Here is a 12,061-nt window from a genome sequence, read left to right as displayed (position 1 = left end):
CGGTGACCCGCATGTGACCTGAAGAACTGGTGAGAGGCTGAACATCCTACGGTTCCTTGCCTTTGTCTGGAGACTTGAGCGATGTTCAGATTCAGCTGTGACGCAGAGGAGAACACACTCTTTAGAAGCAGTCGCAGGAGTGGAATTCTAGCAGGAGCTCCTTTGCATATTAGGCCGCACCCCCCCTGGAAGTAGCCAATCCTCCAAGAGCTTACGAGGCTCTTTTTTCGTAAGCTCTTGGAGGATTGGCTACATCGAGGGGGCGTGGCCTAATACGCAAAGGAGCTCCTGCTAGAATCCCAGCCCTGGAAGCGAGAGTAGCGAGATGCAGGAAGGAAGGAACCCAGGAAGGAGCAACGTTCCGCACTTTGTGCTGCAGATCCGGTTGTGGTTCGAGAGGATTCCGAGGCCGAACCCGACGTGTGGCTTTCCTGGGAGTGAGGCCCCAGTTCTTAGATCTCTGCAGGCGAACTCCCAAGTTCAAACATAGGGGGGACCTTCCAGTGACCTACTGAGCTCTGCCTTACGGAGGGGAAAAGAGCTGTGCACGCTTATCCCCCCTTCTAGCAGCTGCCACCGCCTTCTCCTCCTCCGCAGGCTGCAGCGAGGAACCATACGCGACCACAGTCTTTGCTCCTTGCGGAAGAGAAAGATGGCAGAGCGACGAGGGAGACGTCCCCCCGGGGAGCGACGCGACGAGGTCACACGTCATAGTTGGGCAGGTAGCTGTAGGAGGGCCCGCTGGCCAACGGAGAGCTGCAGTTGCACGGGAAGAACCAGCAGATCATGAAGCCTAGACGGAGGAGAGACGAGAGAGGTGAGATCGTCGCGCGCCGCCTCGCTGCGGTCTCGCGTTTCAACAGCTATCGGCAAGCCGCAGGAAGGCCGACCTTCCCCCGATCCACCCCCCTCCACTCTCGTACCACGGCCGAAGACCTCTCGCAGAAGGGCGATCTTGGGCTTCCGCGTGTGCGCCACCTCCCGGTGTGGCTCCTTCCGGAGTCGGTTGCGCAGCTGCTCGATCGGGGTCTCGTCGGTGATGATGGAAACCAGCTAGAGGGCAAGCGATGGGCAGGGTTGGGTCGAGAGAAACGAGAGATGGAAACGCGCGCTGCGTTTGTTACGCCGCCGCAACTGGCGAATTGGTTTTCTCTTGGAAGGGGCGTCCGAAGATCTAAGACGTCCCCCTCCCCCACAATGACAAAAATGATATCCGGAAATGGGTGGGGGGATATGTAAGAGTCTTGGGAACGTTCTCTGATATGGTGGAGCCCACAGCTCTAGGGCAGAGCTCAAGAAGAAGGCCCTGGGTCCAATCCTTAGTATTTCCAACTGAATGGATATGAGGACTGAGGGCTATGAGGACTGAGGGGTGACATGATAGAGGTTTACAAGATTATGCATGGGATAGAGAAGGTAGAGAAAGAAGGACTTTTCTCCCTTTCTCACAATATAAGAACTCGTGGGCACTCTATGAAATTGCTGAGCAACCGGGTTAGAATGGATAAAAGGAAGTACTTCTTCACCCACAGGGTGATTAACACATGGAATTCGCTGCCACAGGAGATGGTGGTGGCTACAAGCATAGATAGCTTCAAGAGGGGAGTGGATAACACATGGAACAGAGGTCCATCAGTGGTTTTAGTCATAGCGTACTGTTGGAACTCTCTGTCTGGGGCAAGTGATGCCTCTGTATTCTTGATGCTTGGGAGGGCTTCTAGTGTCCTGGCCCCACTGATGGACCTCCTGATGGCATCTGGGTTTTTTGGCCACTGTGTGACACAGAGTGTTGGACTGGATGGGCCATTGGCCTGATCCATCATGGCTTCTCTTATGTTCTTAGGAATTGGGAGAAGGCTCAGCATGAGTTTCTGGAGAACCGCTGCAGGTCAGAGCAGAAAATACTGGCCTCAGTGGTCCAGTAACATAAGGCAATTTCTGGATGGGGAGAACCCAGCTCCTATTGGACTGTGTCCAAACGGCTGACAGTACAAGGCAGGTTCATGTACCACTCCCGCTGGACCGTGCCCATGCCATCATGCGTGATTTCCATTCTGGCTAAGCAAACTTTACAGACTGATTTTTTTGTGGGAGTGGCGCTGGTTGCTGAGTTACAAGGACTGACATCCGACTGAGGAACTTTTCCAGCTGACCGAGAGAAACCCACCTGATCATAGAATATGACTGTGACGAAGAGGCCAAAGAGGACAGATTCCACCAACAAAATGATGCGGTGGGCTCTAGAGGAAGGGAAAGGAAAAAAGCACAGTCAGTTCATCAGCTAGGAACTCAGTGATCCCACCTCAAGTTTCCAGGAGTCAGAAGGAAGAGCTGGGCTCTCTTTATCAAGCCTGCGCACATAGCCTAGGAACCCAACTGGGAAGGTCAGGTGTCTGGGCAGTACAGCTTCCTCTTTGGCAAGTAACTCTCCATGTAACTGGGGAACACCCAAAGGGATGAGGGGAAGTTACACGGCAAGGCCGGGCAGACTCAAGAAAAAAGCTGATCAGAAATTTGGGGGTTAGTAGCAATGACTGACAGTATCCTAGTGAGTGGGGCCAACCAATTACATTGTTCACAAGCAGATTCGGGATTATACAAAGCACAATGAATTAATGTATGGAATCTGCTGCCCTAAGATGTGATGCTTTACGCTGGCTTTCAGGGAAGTTCACAGAGAGAGAAAAGTTCTACCTAATGGCAATTAGCCGCGATGGCTTAAAATAGAGCCTCCACACTCAGAGGCAGTAGATCTGTGATTAACCGCTGCCACAGGCCATCAGCGAGAAAGGAGTTTCCCAGAAGTATCTGGCTAGCCATTGTTGGAAACCGGATGCTAGACCAAACCAGGGGCGTCAAACTCCTTTGTTAGGAGGGCCAGATCTGACACAAATGGAACTTGTGGGCAATGTTCCCTCTAAGCCAGGGGTGTCAAACATGCAGCCCAGGGACTGAATCAGGCCCCCAGAGGGCCCCTATCAGGCCCCCGAGCAACTGGCTGTCATCTGCTTCCTTCTCCCTCTCTCTTGCTTCCTTCTGTATCACAGCTTGCTTTGCAAGGTTTGCTCAATCGCACAGGAGCTACAGAGCAAACCTTCTATTTTCTCCATTGGCTGAAGCTCCTCCCTCGGGGAGGAAGGGGGGGAGGGAGAGAGAGAGCTTGCTTTGCCAGGCTCTCTCAATTACACAGCAGAGCTACTTAGCCATGCCTCTCTTCCTTCTATTGGTTGAGGCTCCTCCCCTCCCCCGGCCCCCTGGAGAGGGAAGGAAAGAGCCAGAGCTTCCTTTGCCCAGTTCCCTGATTCCCATGGGAGAGATACAAAGAAAACACCTTTAAGGCCAAGGAGTGCTAATGTTTTAAGCAGGTTTCAAGTTAAAAAAAATTTTTTTACTTGTATTTGTCTGTGCCTTTACAAATACAAACTTTACTTGTATTTGTCTGTGCCTCAGTATCTCTGCTACCTAATCTTAAACAGGTCCACACACAGCCGGGCCTGACATGCCTCGGCCCTACAAGGTCTCATTTATGCCAGATCATACGGGTCTGACACCCCTGCTCTAAGCTGTGAGCAGAAATCCTACTTTGGGAGCTGCAGGCATGAAAGTTGTGAGCTCCTGCATCGATTCGTTTGCTCCGGGGCCACTTTTCCATGAGCTAGGACAAAAATGTGTGAGCCGGAGGCTAAAAAACTGTGGGCCGGCTCACGCTAACGCTGCTTAGAGGGAACACTGCTTGTGGGGCCAGGGCCCTGCACGTCATAAAATGTAATGTGAAGTAGCGGAGATATAAGCTTTGCAATGGACACAGACAAACCCGTTCTTATGTTCCTCTTGCGAGGCTGCATTCGCCTAAGCACAGAGAGCCTACTGCGCGTCATCCTAGAGTTCTTTATTTTATCCAAGAATTTCAAGAGAGACATTAAACTGCAGGAGCCTTCACTGGCTAGAAAGTGGTTTCAGGTGGGTTAATCTGGCTTAAAATAGCAAAGATGCTAACCTGGTAGCACCTTAAAGAGCTTTTCTAGGCTAGAAGCTTTCAAAGGTTAAAAGCTTTCTTCATCAGACTATCAGTTAACAGACAAAGGGAGCGTTGACCCTCGAATGGTTATAGCCTGGAAAAATTTTTTGTTGGGCTCTAAGGTGCTGCTGAAGGATTCGAATCTGGCCACGAGGCAGGGCGTTGCAAATTCCTCATGCAGAAACTGGGTCGAATGCTGCCCATATGGTTTCCTTTCTGTCTCTATCGGACCAAGGCTTACTGGCTGTCATGTGACAAGAAAAAGCAAGCTGGAGTGCCGCTGAAGATGCCAGGCCCCGAGAAGGACACACAGACGCACACGTCAACGCCTTTCCTGGCCCAAACTCCCAACGCTGCTACCAAGAGGCCAGTTCCAGGGCTGTCTGTGCAGTAAGCCTTAGGGCAGCGGTCCCCAAACTTTTTGGCACCAGGGACCGGTTTTGTGGAAGACAATTTTTCCACGGACCGGGGGTGGTGGTGGTGGAGTTAATGGTTTCGGGATGATACAATTGTGCACTTTATTTTGGTGTGGTGGTTAAGTGTGCAGACTCTTATCTGAGAGAGCCAGGTTTGATTTCCCCACTCCTCCACTTGCAGCTGCTGGAATGGCCTTGGGTCAGCCATAGCTCTCGCAAGAGTTGTCCTTGAAAGGGCAGCTTCTGGGGAGAGCTTTCTCAGCCTCACCCACCTCACAGGGTGTCTGTTGTGGGGGAGGAAAATAAAGGAGATTGTGAGAGAGCCAGTTTGGTGTAGTGGTGAAGTGTGCGGACTCTTATCTGGCAGAACCAGGTTTGATTTCCCCCACTCCTCCACTTGCAGCTGCTGGAATGGCCTTGGGTTAGCCATAGCTCTCGCAGAGCTGTCCTTGAAAGAGCTGCTGCCGTGAGAGCCCTCTCAGCCCCACCCACCTCACAGGGTGTCTGTTGTGGAGGAGGAAGGTAAAGGCGATTGCAAGCTGCTCTGAGACTCTGAGATTCAAAGTGGAGGGCGGAATATAAATCCAATGCCGTCTTATTATTATTGCTACGTTGTAATATATGACGAAATAATTACAGAACTCATGGCTCGGTTGCTAACAGGCCGCAGACCGGTCCCGGTCCATGGACTGGGGGTTGGGGGCCCCTGCCTTGGTGGACAGGGAGGTTCTGGGGTGGACGGAGCGACAGATGCCCAAATCTCTGCCGCTGCTCTTCTACCAGAGCAGTTCAGCTGCTGTGGGAAGGCCAGCCCCGAGCATCCTTTCCGGGCCCTAGGCCAACGCTTTGAAGTTCGAGGTTGCTCTTGGCACAGTCTCTGTGACACGGCACTTTCTTTCAAACAAAAACACAATGCTCAGCAAAAGGCCCGGATGAAGGATTTGCCAGGCCACGGCAACTCCCCCCCCCCCAAACTCTCATTAAAAAACCCAAAACTAGCTTAGAGGTGGGAGGAAGGAGGAGGTACTTACGTCCGGAGGGGGTGGCCGGAAGCGCTTCCCTCGGCTCCCTTGGAGTCCAGGGGCCAAAGCCACGTGGTAAGGACCAGCCCCATGGCGTAAAGACTAGCCAAACCTGCCACCGGAAACGTTGACATGACAAAAGTTAGGAAGGTTTTTAAAAAGAAAGAAAGCTCTTGGGTCAACAGATCATGATTCCCTGATATCATCACCGTGAGCTTCGTTTCTAGCCTGCCTTCCTTACTGAGACTCAAGGTGGGGGGGGGGGGGGCGGTTGTCACCGCTCTTGTCAAGTTGCAGCCGACACGGCCGCCCCGCAGAGTTTTCAAGCCAAGAGATGTTCAGAGATGGTTTGCCACTGGCTGCCTCCACATCACAACCCTGGCATTCCGTGGCGGTCTCCCTTCCCAAATCCTGACCGGGGACACCTCTGTTTAGTTTCCGAGACCTGACCTGATTGGGCAGGAGCAAGACGGACTGTAGAACAAAGTCTGGTGGCAAATGTGGCTCCCAGGCCACAGTTTGGCCACCCCTGCTCCAGGCCCTCTCAGTCACATCGGCCGGCTCAGAAACGGCTCAAGAGGAACCACACAGCACGCAGGTCAGGATTTCAAGGGTTAAGAACAACTGCCCGTTTGCCGCCTTCTTGCTGCCGGCAGAGAGGGCACCAACAGACTTGGCAGAGGGGAGAGCCAAGGACAGCCTTCCGCCGGACATCCTTCCTGCGACCGCTTGACGGCATCAAGGGCCGGGGAGCCGACGCATGTTCCGGCCCTCAGGCTCCTATCCCATATTGATGCAATTCTTACCTTCATGGCTAGCCAGAGCCCATTCATTGAAAAGCAGGACAGAAAATTTAATAAAACGAACCAGCGAATAAAGCCAAAACCTGTATGGGAAAGGCGTGAGGAGCAGCTGGGGCTCAGGGGCCGAGAATGCGCCTCGCACGCAGAAGGCTGCAGGTTCAAGCCCGGCACCTGTCTTTCTCCGTCTGGGTCTGCAGACAGCTGCTGCCACCAGAGCAGTGAACGCTGAGCCAGATGGACTAAAGAGCTGCCCCGGCACACGGCAGCTGGGTATGGACCATATGAACACATGAAGCTGCCTTGTCCTGAATCAGACCCTGGGTCCATCAAAGTCAGTATTGTCTACTCAGACTGGCAGCAGCTCTCCAGGGTCCCAAGCAGTGTTCCCTCTAAGCTGAGTTAGCCTGAGCGAGCTCACAGATTTTTAGCCTCCAGCTCGCACATTTTTGTCTTAGCTCAGGAAAAATGGCCCCAGAGCACACTGATTTATACAGCAGCTCACAACTTTCATGCCAGCAGCTCACAAAGGATAATTTTTGCACACAAGACACTGCAGCTTAGAGGGAACATTGGTCCCAAAGTGAGGTTTTTCACGCCTATTTGCCTGGATCTTTTTTAGTTGGAGATGCCGGGGATTGAACCTGTAGCCAGCCATTAGCTGTGCGGGGTGGTTGGCTACAGCTTGAGACTCAGGCAGCGGCTGACAAATGCAATGGGGAGTCGGACCCCCGCTAACCACCCAACACGGGCATTTTAAAGAAAAGCAAGGTAGAAGCTTGTCAGATAGATCAATGTTCACACGGGCTGTGGCTCCCAGACGACAAATCCCTAACTGTGCTCCAGCTGCTCTTCTATTCTTGCTGGGGGACAGTTCAGGCATTTCAAAAGAATCCTACGACACAGTCCCCCTGTGGACATATGAACCTATGAAGCTGCCTTATACTGAATCAGACCCTGGGTCCATCAAAGTCAGTATTGGCTACTCAGACTGGCAGCGGCTCTCCAGGGTCTCAAGCTGAGGTTTTTCACGCCTCTTTGCTTGGACCCTTTTTAGTGGGAGATGCCGGGGATCGAACCTGGGACCTTCTGCTTACCAAGTAGATGCTCTACCACTGAACCACCGTCCTTCCCCGATTTGCTGGGAAGGAGAGGGTGTCATGGTGCTATGTTAGTTAGCTAGGAAGCTGCAGGCATAATCTGGGCTAGCTCCCGAGGATAGTTTGCATTTGCGTTCCAGAGACTGACAGAGGACAGCTGAATGGATTGACTGATGCAATACCATTTCCCCACTCTGTAGCATGTCTAATATGCTTTCCTTATTCAGAATTCAGAAATCCTAGTCCTACTACATTGCTTTCTAGATCTCATTGTGTTGGCTATACTGACTGACACTGCGCAATCCGCTTTAGTGCGAAAGGAAGAGTATAAACGAACAAACAGAGAGTACCAGATCCACAACCTTTTTTGAGCCTGTGGGCATCTTTGGCATTCTGACACAGTGGGCACAAGCACAAAATGGCAGATGTGAAAGGCCAGCTATGCACAAAGAAAAACTTGAGTGCAGGGGAGAAGAAGAGTAATTTTTTTTTAAAATGCACTGGAATAAAGTAGTGGAAGAAAGCATAAAACCAACACTACTACAGTGATGACTGCCACAGAAACATTTTAATTTGCACAGCCAATCAGATATCTGATGGCCAATCAGAAACCCTGCTGGGCAGCAGAACCAACCTGATCCCACTCACCTTCTAAAAACTCTTGGTGCCCACCAGGGGTGGAATTCTAGCAGGAGCTCCTTTGCATATTAGGCCACACACCCCTGATGTAGCCAATCCTCCAAGAGCTTACAAGGCTCTTTTTTGTAAGCTCTTGGGAGGATTGGCTACATCAGGGGTGTGTGGCCTAATTTGCAAAGCAGCTCCTGCTAGAACATAAGAACATAAGAGAAGCCATGCTGGATCAGGTCAATGGCCCATCCAGTCTAACACTCTGTGTCACATAGTGGCCCAAAAAACCCCCAAGTGCCATCAAGAGGACCACCAATGGGGCTAGAAGCCCTTCCACTGTGCCCCGCCCCCCCAGCACCAGAATACAGAGCATCACTGCCCCAGACAGACAGTTCCAACAATAAGCTGTGGCTAATAGCCACTGATGGACCTCTGCTCCATATGCTTATCCATTCCCCTCTTGAAGTTGTCTATGCTTATAGCCGCCACCACCTCCTGTGGCAGTGAAATCCACATGTTCATCACCCTTTGGATGAAGAAGTACTTCCTTCTGTCCGTTTTAACCTGACTGCTCAGCAATTTCATTGAATGCCCACAAGTTCATGTGTTGTGAGAAAGGGAGAAAAGTACTTCTTTCTCTGCTTTCTCCATCCCATGCATAATCTTGTAAACCTCTATCATGTCACCCCGCAGTCGACGTTTCTCCAAGCTAAAGAGCCCCAAGCGTTTCAACCTTTCTTCATAGGGAAAGTGTTCCAGCCCTTTAATCATTCTAGTTGCCCTTTCCACCCCTGGAATTCCACCCCTGGCGCCCACTGACACCTGGGCGCCACGCTGGGGACCCTGAATAGCCTATCTAGGCTCAGGGTTGACAAAGGCGCTGCAAAATCATAAACCATTAGGGGCCATAAGGCAGCAGGCAGAACTGTCTAAGGGACCAATAGACCAATGGTCAAGTGAGAGATACAAAATTCCTAAGATTAAGCAGAAAATAAGAAAACTGGGCAAAATTACAGAGGAAGCGTGCAACATGCAAACATGGACTCCGGGCCATGCAAGAGACAAAGAAGCTGACCAGAAAACCAATCCCATGATGTTGTTATTTTTAAATCATATCTCTGGAACAAGAGCGGCCCCTAGTGGGGAAAAAACTGTAGTTGCTGCATTGCTTCCATGGCAGGAAATGCATCGACTATTGTATTGGTTTGGCTTGTTTTTTAGATTGTGTTGTTTTTAATTCTAAACCCCTTTGAGTGGGACTCCGAAACAGCAGCGCAGAAATATGCTGAACAGACACAGAATTGTTTCATAAGCATGATGGGTATAATACAAGCAAACCTGAAGAGTCAAAATATAAGAGTCGCCGGGAGATTTGTGAAGGAGCCTCCAGGGCATTCTCCTTGGTGAACTGCAGCTGAGGCTGGAGGGGAGGAAGGAGCTAGAAGGTTTGGGAGCACATTAAAGGTAAAGGTAGTCCCCTGTGCAAGCACCAGTCGTTTCCGACTCTGGGGTGACGTTGCTTTCACAACGTTTTCACAGCAGACTTTTTACGGGGTGGTTTGCCATTGCCTTCCCCAGTCACCTACACTTTCCCCCCAGCAAGCTGAGTACTCATTTTACCGACCTCGGAAGGATGGAGGGCTGAGTCAACCTGGAGCCGGCTACTTGAACCAGCTTCCGCTGGAATCCAACTCAGGTCATGAGCAGAGGGCTCCGACCACAGTACTGCAGCTTTACCACTCTGCGGCATGGGGCTCTTTGGGAGCACATTACCAGTTAGGAAAATAGCAGGACTATCAAAAAAAACCCTCCCTCCTGCTACACATCCAAAGCTCCATGGCTGTTATTTACCAATAACCACCAGGTGATCCAAATGTCAAAATGCGAGAATGCCCGCTACTGTTTTATTGGTTTCTCACGCTCATGCTACCCAGATCAAAGGTTTGCTCAATTTGCTAATTTTACTATTCTTTCACTGGATTTTAACTTTGTACCGTTTCGAGGTCTAAACCACTGCCTACCAGCTATACGTAGATCTGCTCAATGTACCTGATTCCTCATCTGAAGAAGTGTGCGTGCACACACGAAAGCTTATATTCTGGTGTAAAAACCATTTATTATTATTCTACAACATATTATATCACTATTTAATTTACTTCTCTCAAATGAAAGTCAATATGTTGCATCACATTTCCACCTCCCCTCCTCCCTTTCAAGACTGTACAATATTGGCAAATGATCCAGCAAGAAATGTCAAAGATTTTGGGATACAAAGTGAAGAAGGCACCAGAAATCTTTTTGTTGGGATGACAAATAGAAAATTTTCCAAAGCAAGACAGAACATTACTTTGGTACATGCTTTCAGCTGCATGGACATTGTACGCGCAGTTGTGGAAGCGAAATAAAATTCCAGAAAAATGGGACTGGGTTATGAAAACTATGCACTGGAGTGAAATGGACAAATTAACAAGAACACTAAAGGAACTTGATATGGAAAAAATTAATAATGAATGGCGAAAGTTTCAGAACTATGTGGAAGAACATTGGAGAGTGAAAGGACACTTGGTGATATTTGATAATGGATAACTTGTTTATCAGCTATTTTTAATTTACTGAGACAAGAATGCTAGTTAAAACGAGAGTATGAGAAAAGATTTTGTTCTTTCTTAAAAGATTATATAATAAGATAGAAAATATGACTTCATTTAGTAATATATTGGATCACTAATCGAATGAGGTAATAACCATAAAGTATAAGTTCCTTTTCTCTTTTTAAAGAGTTTTTTTTTTTAAAAATGTTAAATTACCTTTATTGCTTCTATATTGTAAGTGACAGTGGGGAAGTCACGAAAGCTTATATTCTGCATAAAACTTTGCTGGTGCCACTTGACTCCTGCTTTGTTCTACTGCTTCAGACCAACGCGGCTACCCGCTTGGATCTATCACCAGGTGATCCGTTCACGGACCTCGACTGAAACAATGGCAGAGTGTGCTTGCAAGGTCACAGAATCATAGAGCTGGAAGGGACCTCCAGGGTCAGCGAGTCCAACCCCCTGCACCATGCAGTGAACTCACAAATACCTCCCCCTCCCACACACCCAATGACCCCTGCTCCAGGCCCAGAAGATGGCAAAAAAAAAAACTTCCAGGATCCCTGGCCAAACTGGCCTGGAGAAAAACCGCTGCCTGGCTCCAAAGTGGCGACCAGAATTTCCCGGGGCGTGTAAGAAAGGGAGATGAGAACTAAGCACCGATGCGACTGTTCCTGCCCTCCCTAAGTTCAGCATTGCTGTCAGTCATCTAGCCTGTTTGATTTAAAGACTTAAGTTATCGCTTAAGTTATTATTACCTCCCCCTCCCCAAATTTTTAAACGTACATTGTCGTTCATTCTTAGGGTTGCCAATCTCCGGGCGGGGCAGGAAACAAAAGCACAAAGGCATCCGTGAGGAACCAGCCTCAAACAACATACCGCTGCTTATCACAGATTTAGACAAAGTCTAAAAACCTCAGTAAATAATATTGAAATAAATCGCACTAAATCACAAGGCCGCTGACACACACACACACCCCCGCACCTGCACCCAAAGTCTTTTCAACTGCAATCAATGCCACTCGCTCCAAAGCAGCCGGTCTAGGCAGTAGTACAACAGGTCGTTTTCCAGCAGCGTCCGACGCTCCAAATACTCCTTCCAAATGGAGCCAGTGTGATATTCAGTTGCAACAAGGCAAGAAAGAACCGCGGCAGGGTCGTATGCGACGCCCGGTTTCACTTTAGGCTTCTCCGAGCTTCAAAAAAACAATTATATATTTTTCACCAGAAAACACCGCTTCATAATTCTTTGCAGACAAACTGGGGATAAGTAGTGGTTTATCGTTTGAGGCTGTTTTCTCCACGGATGGCTTTGTGCTTTTTTTCCTGCTCCGTTTTCTGCGTTACTCCGTTTGGTTGCCTTAATCCCCAGGTGGGGGCAGGGGATCCCCCCGGTTTGGAGGCCCTCCCCTGCTTCAAGTTCATCAGAAAGTGGGGTGGGTGGGAAATATCTGCTGGGCACTCCATTATTCCCTATGGAGTGG

General features: G+C 49.7%; 1 protein-coding gene across 1 annotated transcript in view; it reads right to left on the bottom strand.

The window, feature by feature from the left end:
- Positions 1-677: 677 nt before the first annotated feature.
- Positions 678-12,061, bottom strand: part of LOC132588193 (palmitoyltransferase ZDHHC3-like) — a 33,511-nt gene continuing 22,127 nt past the window's right edge. Inside the window, exons 6-9 of the mRNA XM_060260543.1 lie at positions 5,466-5,568; positions 2,168-2,240; positions 924-1,053; positions 678-793 (exon numbers count right to left, since the gene is read on the bottom strand). Of these exons, the coding sequence (XP_060116526.1) occupies positions 702-793; positions 924-1,053; positions 2,168-2,240; positions 5,466-5,568 (398 nt within the window). The 3' untranslated portion in view covers positions 678-701. The remainder of the gene's footprint in view (positions 794-923; positions 1,054-2,167; positions 2,241-5,465; positions 5,569-12,061) is intronic.

The sequence above is a fragment of the Heteronotia binoei genome, chromosome 1, assembly GCF_032191835.1.
Source record: "Heteronotia binoei isolate CCM8104 ecotype False Entrance Well chromosome 1, APGP_CSIRO_Hbin_v1, whole genome shotgun sequence".
Classification (NCBI taxonomy): Eukaryota; Metazoa; Chordata; class Lepidosauria; order Squamata; family Gekkonidae; genus Heteronotia; species Heteronotia binoei.
Note: the sequence above shows the minus strand (reverse complement) of the source record. Positions and strands in the feature narration are given on the sequence as shown.